The 14,041-nt window shown below is 36.5% G+C and overlaps 1 protein-coding gene across 1 annotated transcript in view; it reads left to right on the top strand.

The window, feature by feature from the left end:
- LOC145999138 (uncharacterized) overlaps positions 1 to 11,844 on the top strand; it is a 134,191-nt gene extending 122,347 nt beyond the window's left edge. The window contains exons 7-8 of the mRNA XM_083136071.1: positions 5,639 to 5,829; positions 11,822 to 11,844. Coding sequence (XP_082992197.1) covers positions 5,639 to 5,829; positions 11,822 to 11,844 — 214 coding nt within the window. The remainder of the gene's footprint in view (positions 1 to 5,638; positions 5,830 to 11,821) is intronic.
- The last annotated feature ends 2,197 nt before the right edge of the window (positions 11,845 to 14,041 follow it).

The following is a 14,041-nucleotide window of genomic DNA, read 5'->3' as shown; positions in this document are numbered from 1 at the left end:
TGTTACTCTAAACATTTTTACGATGTTTAATATAGTGGTCCTATGTGGAACAGGAACACCAGGAAATTTCGTTGCAAAACGTCGTCACATTTCTCCACAATTCCTCTTTCCGAAGTAACACTCGACAAGATAAATCCTTTGTTGTAATGTAAGCTTTTGTGGTGCCATATTAAGCCACAATCTTCAACACAACTTCCGAGGGAGGATTATACTGGCATCAGTCTGCAACGTCAATAGGAAGGGAAAGAGAGCGAAGGTAGGGAGAGCGAAAAAACAGACTGTAGCGTGCGACTGTCGTGGACCCATTCACCGGGCAAGTCGAGCACCGCCAAGTCTCGTAGCAAATGTCAGGGAATGCTCTGTATTTGTTGGACAAGTCTAATATTACATATTTGTCATATTGGATCAAGTATCTATTGGTAAAAAAAAAATGAAACAAATCCATTACTATGATCAACATGCTCTATGTGATTTATCGTGGATTGACCCAAACTTGTTTGTAATACATGGTGCGGCAGAGGAAGTGCATGTTTTTCAAATGACAATAACTCAGTATATTTTCAAGTAAAAAAAAAAATTAATGACATACAAATAAAGCTAGTATAATGCAGTTTATGTTGACAATTTCTGAATTACCTCCGAAAGATAATGTCCGTCAAGTGATGCACTCTCGCAACCTCTTTTCGAAATTCTGCATTGCTCTTTCCAACATCTCTTCCTCCACATAAGCAATTTCCAAGCTAATGGAATCTTTCAGTTCCTGTATGTTTCGGGGTTTGTTTATGTAGACCTTTAATTTGAGATAGCCCCACAAAAAAATAGTCTCATACTTACAAGTCAGATGAGCGAGGTGGCAAATGGATATCACCAAAACGGGAACATGTCGATCCACCAGCATTGACACTCTCACTGTGTGGGCTGTGGCACCATCTTTTTGGAACCAGATTTGCTGCATGTTGACTCTTCGTCTGCGTAGTTCCAGAAGCCGGAAACTGTTCAGCATGTCGACAAAGTGCACTGAATTCACTGTAAGAGACGTATTGTTCTCTTAAAAAAAAAAATAAGAACCGACGATCCCAAATTTGGCAACACCGCAACACGCTTTTACTTTGGGCTGTGGAGAGGTCTTTTGTGTAACTCTTGTAGGTTCTCCAGTGCCCAGTACCGACAGTTTTGTTTATTCACAGTCCCATATAACTGGAATGTGCTCTGTCACTCATCATTAAGACCGTATGGCCACTAAGAATGTCAAGCATTGTCTCACAAAAGTTTCTTCACTGTGCGAAATCCCCTTTATGCAGCTTTTGCACTATCATTATCTTGTAAGGATGAAGCTTTAATTCCTTGTGTAGAATGTGAAGTACGGACCGATCTGACACCCGCAATGTTAAAGCAGAATGCCTCGGGCTTCTGAGAACCGCCACTCTCACCCACTCAACATTTTCAGTTGCGTGAAGACCAGGTGGCTTCCTTTTCATGACAGACCCTGTTGCTCTAAACGCTTCAACCCATCTCAGTTTTGTGTTAAGATCAGGGATGGTTCCATGGTGCTCCACATTAAACTGTATACGGAAACGGCACTGAACTGCAATTGCGGACTTTGTTTCAATAAAAGTTTCAAAGACGATCACTTGATGCTCCGACGGTCCACGGCACCATGGCTACTGCAACTGAGGTATTGTTCTCTTCACAACAATAAGGTCCGACAATCACACTCGATGCTCCAAGGTCCACGGCATCATGGCTACTAAAACTGCCCAATACAAGCTCTCTAACTAACAAGCAGTGTGAACCCTTCTTGCTGAGTACTAGCTGATCTAAAAACATCCATTTCCTTTGCCAGGAACTGAAAGATTCCATTCGCTTGGGAATCGCTAATGTGGAGGAAGAAATGTTGGGAAGAGCAATGCAGAATATCAAGAAGAGGTTGTGAGAGTGCTTACAGATGGAAGAGCGTCACTTGACGGACGTTATTTTTCGGAGATAATTCAGGAATTGTCAACCTACACTGCATTGTATTAGCTTTATTTGTGTGTCATTATATTTTCTTTAACTTGAAAGTCTACTGAGTTATTGTCATTTGAAAAACATGCGTTTCCTCTGTCTCACCCTGTAGTTGTATGTTAGACTCCATTGATTACATGGTGCAGGCTTTTAACGGAATCCAAATTGTGCTATGCCATTTCAGAGCTAAGGCACGAAGCAAGTAAGGAAGCTTCGACACCATAAGCTCCCGCCTGCATAGAGGGACCATTGTAGCTAGGAATTTTATTCCCCTAAACTGAACATACCTTCTGCCAACTATCAGGCAGTTTGATATCTCACATGTATACATATCCTGCAATGTTTATTATGTAGAAAAGCATTTAACACAGCAGATAACATGACACTAATATGCTAAAACTTATGTTCATAACACAAAAAGGTGCTTCTTTTAGGAGATGGAACTCAGCTTGATTCCTTTCTCCACTGATGTACTGAGTAAAAGGACTCTCAATAATTTAACATATAATTGAAATTTTTTGTGATAATTTTCTCATATGTATTCTGTCCTTACAAAGAAAATTGGAAATGCAAAAATGTGTGTAGCTTTGCATATAATTCATGTTGTTAGAGAAACAATTTATGAAACTATTTTTTTTTTTTGTCATTTATTAATATTTGTCAAATTTTCATAAGATCAAAAATATTCATGCACCCAAATTTACCTAAGGTTGAAATAGCTGGTATAAATGTTCTTATTTCTTGTTTTCAAATAGTGCCAATATTTATAGTTTACTCTAATGTACAGTAATATTAGACTTATTGTGTCACAAGTTTAATAATTAGTGCTCAAAGTAGGTAGTGAATAAATCAGTTATTTTCTGATTGCAACATACAATTTTTGGCATTGATTATGTTAAATGAAGTGAAGTCGGGTGATATTACATAGGATGAATGTCATGGTAAGGTCTTGTAGGTATTTTAAATGATATCTATATGTAGGCTATATTGATTTAAATAACCAAACCAAAATTGGAAATTACTCATGGATGCATAGAGTTTATTTTTTCTCAACAGATTGTAAATGAAAATTTATTGTACCAACAGTGGAGATTCTTCTCCAGTGAAACCGGTTTGTCTTCAATACACTGTTTTATGTTTTTCTCTGTACTCAAATTAGTATCAAATATACGTATGTGGATTTGTCCCATTGCAAGAGTTTTTCTATTTCAAATTACTTATTCATTGTCCTTTGATGAATGTCTGTAGCACAATTAATCCTAATTAAACTATTTATGCAATTTATTCAAAATTGATTCACATTTTGAAGTACTACTTGAACAAGTGAAACCAAGCAGTGGCAGATGATGCAGCAACATCAACGGCCCTAGCAGGCATCAGCAAGAACTCACAGACCGGAAGCCCACCAGATGAACAAGTACAAGTACCGATTTGGAAAGTGAAAGCTGTCATCAAATTAACCTAGCACTACTCATGGGCAACTCTGTTATGCCGTTACTCATGGATGAATGTAGCACTCACCCCAAGTATTTTTCAATTTCAGAAAATCAATGAGTTCTGGATGTGACAATCTCACATTCAATTTTTTCTTCTTTTTTTCGTTTTTTTAAACAATGACATTAAGGTTGTCCATATCATAATTATAGTATTCAGAATGATAACATTGTTACTGTCCTGAAGAGTGAGCTCTGTGATTAATGTTGTTTGGGGGCAATTCATTAATAACGAGAGTTACAGGTGTGACTAACACGGCGATAAAAAATTGACCCAGCAACATACAACTTGAAAATTCTGTGAATTTTTACAACTTTTTTATCCATCATATTATTTTGGTAAGATGTAGATTGAAATATTTCATCTCATGTGTTTATTACAGTGTAAACGTTTTTTATTTTTGCTGTTATTAATTATTATACATGTTCTGGTTGTGGCCAATGTGAATACCTCGTCTGTTAACCCCATTTAATACCATAAAACTTTTCTAATAATTTAACTCAACAGTGTCAAAGGGGAAAAGGACCTCCCCAACTCCTAAATTGCAGTAGTAACCAACTTTATTTCTGATAATTATGAGTTTATTGAGCATTGCTTGTATACAGTACAGTCTATATGTAAAAAGACAACCTTTACCATTTTTTGAATTACTCTTTGCTGTTAATCTGTATACTTAAACCATTCCAGGAGAAGTAACTGTCAAATTAGTAACTCTGTGTCCCGCAAGGTGGTCGTGGGGTTAAGACATACTTTTGGCATGAGCTAGGGAAACAGTCTGGTTTGATTCTACAACAATTGGGGTCAGCGTAACAATTTTTTTCCTCCTGAGATTTTGGACAATTTATGAGACCGGTGGCCACCCACCATTTTGAGTAATTTTAGGAGCTAAGAATGAATAGCGTAACCCGATCATAGGAGCACAACAATGAATGAGGGTTCGTCATGGTGACCAAACTTCACCCCTTAACTAGTCGGATGATCACTCACCTCTTCTTCTAGGCCTCCCCAATGGCGCAGTGGTATCGTCGCCACCTCGTAATCAAGGGGTCCCAGGTTCGATACCCGGTGGAGGCACAAGTGGTTCGGATTCCACTTTAAACTGTAAGTCCAGTCCCAATTAGCCTTACTGTGCATAAAGTGGACTTAAAACACCAACTCAAACTCACCTCTTCTGAGGCATGTGGGAGTGAGGCTGGCAGTCAGTTGGTAGACCCTGACTGTCAAGGGCTGTTGTACTACAGTGGTGGGGAAAGTAGTTCCTTAAAAATACAATATTTATAAGGAAATCTGCTTGGAAGTACACAAAACTCTAACACTTGCATTCCAATGAATGAGAAGATATAATATTTTTTATCTCTTGCAGAAATCTCCCATTCCTCTTGACCAGCAATGTATTTTATACAAGATTTTCCAAATGGTTCCAGGCATATAACTTTGATCAATTTTTTGGAAGATTCCTGAGCAACAAATACAAATGTATTTCTTCTTCCTGTTAGTTTTGCCACTGAGCAATCCCATGATCATGCTTTCAAGAGCTCTTCATCTGGTTCAGTACCTGGGAACTTGAGATCAAACTCTGCAACACGTAAATCTGAGACATGAGTTTTTTATGAGTTACTACTTTCTGCATTTAATTCATGTCATACTTGATAATCTATGCAGGCTTTCACACCTTTAATTTCTCTTTCTAATGAAGGTGATATAAGCCATTACACCACTTCAGTGACATATGGTACCGTAGTATGCCAAATTAATGCTTACAGTAAGGTAAAGAAGTCAATTTTCATGTAAGCATGGGTTACTTTCACATTTCATTCACTTTGGTCCAGAACAAAAAAAATTCTCCAAGTTTGAAGCACCTTAATATCCTCTACACTGAAGATTTTGTATATCATGAAATAAATGGAATTTCGAATGTATGTGATCACTGTTACAAACATCGTTATAGTGTTTGCTCAAGTTAGGTCAAGAAAGGCTTCGGTTCTAAAAATGTTAGTATTGAACTAATAACATATTTACATTCTTACAAGTATTGGTCAATGAACAGTCTATTCTACTCACCTTCCTTTGTCAATGATGTGCAAGTATCAATCATTATTTTAGAAGATGATCTACATTTTATTTTATTTTATTTTTTCAGGTACCTGAACAACAGCTATATGGAAGCACAGGTCCAAGATGTCCCAAAATCTCTTACATATTTGCCAGAATCTGCAGGAAAATTAAGTGAAGATCAGCCAAAAGATAATAAGGAATGTCTCGGTGAAGAAAGAATGTTAAAGGTTGAAGCTTCACAACAATCCTCTAAAACCAAGGAAGATATAAATGAGGGCAAGGGTTATGACAGGAGAGAGCACAATATCATTTCCTTCAGCAGCAAAAGTTTATCCCACAAAGGACAATTGATTACCGATGCAAGGGTTTATACAAAGGAGAAACGTTTCCATTGTCCAATTTGCAACAAAGTTTTTGTCCATGAATTATCTCTTAAGGTGCACATGAGAGTTCACACCAAAGGGAGTACTTTTAATTGTTCACTTTGCAACAAATATTTTGCCCGTAAAGATCACCATAATGAACACATGAGAGTACACACAAAAGAGAAGCCTTTCCATTGTTCAATTTGTAAGAAATGTTTTTCCCATAAAGATACCTTGAAGTCACACATGCAATTACACACAGAAGAGAAACCTTTCCATTGTTCAATTTGCAACAAGGATTTTTCCAGTAAATTTTGCCTTAAGAGACATACGAGAGTACACACAGGAGAGAAGAAACCTTTTAATTGTTCAATTTGCAACAAGGATTTTGTCAGTAAATATTACCTTAAGAAACATACGAGAGTACATACAAAAGAGAAACCTTTTAATTGTTCACTTTGCAACAAAGGTTTTGCCAGTAAAGATTACCTTAAACGCCATTTTGGGGTACACACAAATGAGAAACCTTTTAATTGTTCAATTTGCAACAAAGGTTTGTCCAGTAAAGATTACCTTAAAATGCATATGAGAGTACACACAAAAGAGAAACCTTTCAATTGTTCAATTTGCAACAAAGATTTTGCCAGTAAAGTTTACCTTAAGAAACATATGAGAGTTCACACCAAAGAGAATACTTTTAATTGTTAAATTTGCAACAAAGATTTTGCGCATGAACCATATCTTAATGTTCACATGAGAGTTCACACCAAAGACAAACCTTTCAGTTGTTCAATTTGCAGCAAAGATTTTGCACAGAAAGGTAATCTCAGTGTACACATGAGGACACACACAAAACAGAAACCTTTCAGTTGTTCAATTTGCAGCAAAGATTTTGCCAGTAAAGATCACCTTAAGAATCATATGAGAGTACACACAAAAGAGAAACCTTTCCATTGTTCAATTTGCAACAAAGATTTTGCCCATAAAGATTACCTCAAAAACCATATGAGAGTACACACCAAAGAAAAACCTTTCCATTGTTCAATTTGCAAAAAAGGTTTTGCCAGTAAAGATTACCTTAGGAATCATATGAGAGTACACACAAAAGAGAAACCTCTCCATTGTTCAATGTGCAACAAAGATTTTGCCTATAAAACACATCTTTATGTTCACATGAGAGTTCACACCAAAGACAAACCTTTCAGTTGTTCAATTTGCAGCAAAGATTTTGCACAGAAAGGTAATCTCAGTGTACACATGAGGACACACACAAAACAGAAACCTGTCAGTTGTTCAATTTGTAACAAAAAAATTTCCCACAAGAAATCACTTGCTGGACATTTGAAGAGGGCACACGCCAAATAGAAACTCTTAATGTTATGTGCACATTGGAATAGTGATTTTAAGCAGTCTATGCTTCCAAATGTTATTGCTTCGAAATCTGTTCAATCTGTGCACATCTTGCTTGGTATAGTATTCCTGTGTCAGTATTATAGAAATTGTTGCTGATGTCTACAACTCGGGTACAATTGTTTTTTTTTTTTAATTGAGAAGGATGTCACCCTTTTTAATATGGCACTTAACAAGTGGGTCATTCCACGTGAAATGAACCAATTGAAAGACAAGAAGTTGCTTCATATCATGGACATTGATCTTCATTTTTTTTTAATGATAGATACTTGGTCCAATATGACAAATATGTAATATTAGACTTATTCTACAAATGTTTTGACAGTTACAATTTTTTTAAAATTTGAAGATTTGTTTGGATGGATTAAGGTGACACAAAACATGTCATATCTCAGAAACTATGTGGAGTATTGTGCTGATTTAGGTATCGTTGGAGAGGAGAAGGACAATCCTAACAGAAAATGACTATATTAGTACTCTTACATACTCAGAAAGTAGAAAAATGTTTAAAGAAAGCAATATGTTGTGATGAAAAAATGCTCCACTTTGGGTAATTGTTTGAGAGAGTCCCAGGTTTTATCACAATGAAAATTCTTACACAGCATAATCAATACATGTCAAACATAATACAGTCAACTCTCGATTCAACGACTTTTCACAGTTCCCGGGAAAAGGGTCGTTATTGGAATTTACACCAATTTTCAGCTTAAAGGGAGCTCAAACGGACACAAAGATGCCTAGGAGATAATAACACCATTTATCCTGGTAGTTATACAACCTGTTATGCACAGGATGCATGTTGTGAGAAGGAAAATAGAACATGAAAAGTTTTCACTAGGAGAATTTAAAATAATGTTACTTTGTTTCAATTGTGCACAGTCGTTGCTTTTCCAGGAAATTCTTACAATTCTAGTTCATGAGAAACCCGTTTGCACTGAGACCAATGGAATGGAAAACAATCTGTTGCTTATTGCAACCAACACTGGAAGAATCTTGATACCAGTCAGACTAGCGCCAGCAAAAGTCTGGAGATAATCGGGCAGAATGAATGTTGGATTTTATATGGGTCTACTTGAGCATTGTCTGTTACAAGATTAACTGGTAAGATTAGATCTCTCGGGAGAAACAACACAACCTCTCTAGGTACCAGACAAAAAAAAATAAAGTCAGGGCTGTAATTTTCGTTCTGGTTTGGCTGTGTAAAATACATCGTAAAAAAAAGTCACTTTGCTTCAACCAACTTCATTCACCCTCCTTCCCCATTCAAGGGAGCAGTCCAAACTCCTTCCTTGACTTGCATTGTAATCCAGCGTGAAAAAGGAAACGCCAACTTGCGATCTGTTTTCACCCAATGCGTATTCTTTATGAAACTGCGCATTTTGACATATCAAAATGGTAGATCGTTACTTACTCTCACCTTAATCGACGATTTAATGTTGGATTAGGAGTATTCTCGATGTCAAACACCCACCCCTCCTAAGGTTTTCCCCATGAATAATGTCTTTCTAATCTCTCAGCTATCATTCCTACATTGACCACTCTTTTTTTTTTTTCCTCCACATGAATGGTTCTGAAGAAAAGCGGATGCAAATTAAATTTACAGATTTGCTTATCAGAAGGCGCAGAACATGAAGTTATTTTAACTCTTGTTTTCCTTTCTGGAGATCGAATTTCGTTATCGTCAAATCAAAACAGCTTTGCGAGATTCAAAACAATAACTTTTTCCTTCGCGCTGGATGAGTCATCGCTGTTATCGGCAAGCAAGAGGTTTGCAGACGCTAGACGAAACGCTGGCGCCAGCTGCATCGTAAAATCAAGGCGACCAGCTGGAAGTTCGAGCAACAGGTGGCGGAAGAGAAAAATCCCAGCATTTTAAAGATAACGCAACTGTCGAAGACGGAACTTTTAACAGCAGTGTAAAGAAGAAAGAAATGACCCTTGCTTTACATTTTACCATGCAACAGACAATAATACGGGCAATATTTCCTATGCAGACAACAGCATTAAAAATAATAATAATAATAATAATAATAATAATAAATAAATAAAGAAAAACTGAATTCTGCAATTATCAACATTGCTGTGCACACCAGTGGCGGAGAATGAGCTGGGGAAGGGGGGAGGGTTACTTTTTTTTTTATTTACTCTATGGTTTTTGCTCGCTTTCAAGAATATATCCAGAACTGGTTACCCCATTTTAGATGTCAAGAGGGGTGGGTCCTTTTCCAACCTCGCCTGTAATCAGCCCGCATCAGCAAGAAAATCGTGGCTGAAACAATCTGCACCCCCCCCCCCCCACATTTGCTGACAGGAAAAGAGGGAGAAGTCGGTCAGCCAACGGAACACTTATGAAACGTATGAAGTGGGAAACAGGAGTTATGATCCACGTAAGTTTCGCTTTTTTATGAAGTGTTGCAGGGAACAAAGAACACGTTTTGAATTAAAGCGGTTACCGGAAGTTGTCGGCTACAAGACCGGGAGTTGCTCACTCACGGGAACCTGCTGAACTCTAGGTCAGAGCTGGACAGATGGGCCAGACTTCCAGGCGCCACGCATCTGTATTTTTGAACATTCCTGCGATCTTATCTCTCAAGGTGGTGTATTTATCGATGAAAGAGCTTGACCTGCCATACACATTGGCAAAGACTGCAAGTCCAGCAGTCATTTCGGGCTGCTCCCACTCTCCCCTGTGAGTTTTCAGCAGCTCTTAGGACAAGGAAACAAGTCAAATCGATTTAAAATAACATCCAAGCACATTCGATCTTCTCTTCTCGCGTATCCAAGAGCAAGCGTGACAAAACAAGCCTGGTGCATTGGGTAGCGGCAGTCGTGTGCGGGGTAACATTTTTGCACTTGAGGGAGGGGTGGGCAGAGGTCAAGTGCTATTGGATATCACTCAAGCATGGTGTGGTGGTGTCTATTTTTAGTTCAGACCCAATTGTGAGTGGTAGAGCGCTCGTAAAGGGAATGAGTGGAGGAAAAAACACTGCATTTTTCAGCCGATTTCCTTCAATTTTTCAACTTTTTTTTTTCCTAATTTTTTAAATTTTTTCTAAATTTTTCACGGTTCCCGGGAAAAGGGTCGTTACTTCGAGAGGGTCGTTATACCCGGGGTCGCAGAATCGAGAGTTGACAGTATTAGAAAATCAGAAAGGTAATATTTTTCATAGTAAAATAAAAATGAAGGCTTCACTGTTGGGTGTATGAAACATTTTTCAGCTGGCATACAGATATATTTTTGACAAATGACCCTAAAAGACTCACAAGTTACCACTAATTTGAGTACACATAATATTGTTAGAAATGTTGAATAAGTGGGAGAAGCATTATTATGATGTTCATCTACTTTTAGTTCACAAAAATTGTACTAAGACCAGAGTTTTCATCCAGAATGCATATGGGTTAGTCCATACCAAATGTTCTAGCACTGGTTGCTTGACCACTTTTAAAATTTTCAATATTTTTGTTGTTCTAACACCTATGCAGGGGAAATTCAAAGCAGGCATTATTTTTTCAAAAACTTGACTTTGTTTAAAAATGGTTATTTCTTGTTTCATGACTTTGGGAATTTTGGTCTTTGCAGACTTGCAATAATTATGATATCTCGGCTAAGAAAAATGATATAAAGCTATTGTAAAGAATATTGTTTTCAGTACATTTCAACCTTTATTTGATGTTCTGTGCCATTTCTCAAAATATCTATTGAAAATGGCAGAAATTTAATTATATAATATCAGAGCTATATATTTTTTTAGACAAAACACAAATAAACAAAAGATTTGGAAGATTTTTTTAGCTCTGCTACTGATATCTTCTTTTAGTTAAACTCTTTGAAAATACTCGATTTTCATTTTTTTTTAATTCCGCACCTAAGGTGGGTACACCAGTAAATGACAAGTTAAAAACATTTTACCACAACTTTATTTCTAGGTCAAAGACGAGACAAAGTGAATGATAGCAAATTGCATGAATAAATTTGGCATAATATTTGGTTTCATTTAATACTATCTTAAAGTAAATACATATCATTATGAAAGAAATAGGTAAAGATTGGCAAAGCACTAGTGAATGACCAGCAAAATTCAGTGAATCATCACAAACAAATTTAATAATAATGTTTCCTGAACAGAGACATTTGAAAAGGTTAGAGACTTTTTTTTATATATATACTTTAGCATTTCAGGTATTGTATAGTAAACACCATAAGACCTTTCATACAGGATATTTGTAGAACTTCAATACACACCTGTCTCAATGACTGTACCAAATTTGATCAGCTCTGTTTGACCATTTTCATTTGTCAGCTACACAGTTATGAAAAACTTTTATTTCAGATTCACCCTTAAATGTATTATGAATCACACTATTTCTGGAAAATATTCACCATCATAACACACTGTAGCGTAATCACCAAGATTGTGCATAATGCAATTTTCACTGCTTTCATTCTTGTTTTGCACAACAGATAACAACAACTCGTAAATCTCTTTCAGATTCTGATGCCAAGGACATCTAATCTGAAACTTTTGGTCTCACTATATTTATTTATTTATTTATTTATTGAACTCAACAGGTACATACCTAATTACAGAGCCCATATGAAGGATACATAGTCATTACAATTACATATATTTCTGTAATATAGAGATAGAAATTATATATATATATATATATATATATATATATATATATAGACATATATATACTTTATCACACAATTTAAATACGAACTTATGTGTTTAAGCTTAGGCCATTGTGTTAATAGTGGCTTTACTGAAGTCCCTTAGGTTCATAGAAAAGATGTCAATGGTGTTATTCTTGATTAGCAAGTTATTGTAACTGGTGCACATTCTCCACAATGGAGATTTCTTTTTAATTTCGGATCTAGCCTTCTTTATAAGAAAAACTTCATTCTTTAGTCTAGTTTTCGACGACGGGATTCGAAAATTAATCTGGCAGAGTAGATGTTCAGCATCTATTTCGTGATTTAACAATTTCCACAAGAATACTATTTCATGTAACCTTCTTCTGTGACACAGCTTCGTAAACCGACATTCATATATTAGGTTGTCGTAGTGTTCAAATGTGGGGTAAACTTTCTGAAATTTGTATTTTAAAAATCTAAGAAATCTCGATTGGACTCTTTCAATTGCTACACTGTACTTTGCTGTGTCTGTATTCCATATAACAGATGCATATTCGAGTTTGGGTCTTACATATGAATAATACAAAACTTTTAGTGTCTCTATACTCTTGAAATCCCTCCCCATTCTAAGAATAAACCCAAGGTTCTTGAATGCTTCACTAATTATTTGTTCTATGTCATCTGCAAACAGCAATTTGTGTGAGTTTTCAAATGAATCCGGCAAATCGTTAATAAGTAATGTGAAAAGAAGTGGCCCAAGGTTAGACCCCTGAGGTACTCCTGAGGTGACTCTTATCTCGTCGGATGGGTGGCCTTTATACGTTACGTACTGCTTGCGGTTCTGCAAATAGGAAGCGAACAGTTGACGCAGTGGTTCAGAAATATTGAAGCATGCTAATTTACTTAATAGAATATCGTGGTTAACCAAGTCGAACGCTTTGCAAAAGTCTGTATATATTACGTCAACCTGACCTCCTTCGTCCAATGTTGAACTAATAAAATTGGTAATATCGGAGAGATTGGTCAACACTGATCTACGTGGTACAAAGCCATGCTGAAACGATGATATTACACGTTTTACGTGGGTAAATATGTAACGGTGCATGATTTTTTCGAAAATTTTTGCTGGGGCTGATAATATACTTATTGGTCGGTAGTTTTGTACGTCATTAGTATTATTGCTTTTGGGAAGTGGACAAATTGCTGTGGCTTTCCATTTTTCAGGAAATTTGTGTTTTGCAAGAATTAAATTGAAAATGAGATATAATGGGTATTTCAATATATTACTGCAACCTTTGACTACATAGGGTGGTATCTTGTCCGGTCCGGCTGATTTCTTAGGTTTTAAGTTTTTGATTGCTTTTTCTACGTCTTCAATTCCTATCTGTAATATTAAGATTATCCAAAGTTTCATATTGTTTATGGTTAGGCAATACTTTCATGTCATATCTAGGGGGATCTTTTTTTATACACCGACTGAAAATGCTGTGCAAAAGCTTCGACTACTGATAGTCGGTCTGACAACACTTTATCTTTGAACAGTACAGGATCTTTGTTACTTTTCCTGCATTTATTTGTAACACGACCAAAACTTGGTGCTATCTTTTGCAATATTTATCTCCGAATTGGCAACATAACTGTTGTATGCATCAATAATTTCTTTTCTCACTATTGTTCGAAATTCGCTAAATTTATTGTAGTGGTATCGAAAGTCTCCCGCCTGTTTTTTCCACTTCTTGTGGTGATAATGTTTCCTATTTATATTTTTAATAATGCTGCTCGTAAACCAACACGGGTACTGTCTTTTGCGGCTTTTCTTTAAGGAGATACATTCATCGAATATTTTATATATAGTTTCATAAAACACGTCTGTAGCTTGATCAACGTCATTCTTTGTTTTCAATACATCCCAGTTCGTGTTAAGCAGCTTGTGATAGATGGAAGGAAAGTCGGCTTTATTAAAGTTGTACTGTAGCTTATGACAAGTTTTGTCGCGGGTTTCTTTGACATAATTAATATCTACTAGCAGCGAGGGATGGTGTGTGTCTTCAGGAACTAGTGGCTGTGT

This window comes from Lepisma saccharinum, chromosome 15 (genome assembly GCF_977018435.1).
Source record: "Lepisma saccharinum chromosome 15, izLepSacc3.1, whole genome shotgun sequence".
In the NCBI taxonomy this organism is placed as follows: Eukaryota; Metazoa; Arthropoda; class Insecta; order Zygentoma; family Lepismatidae; genus Lepisma; species Lepisma saccharinum.
Note: the sequence above shows the minus strand (reverse complement) of the source record. Positions and strands in the feature narration are given on the sequence as shown.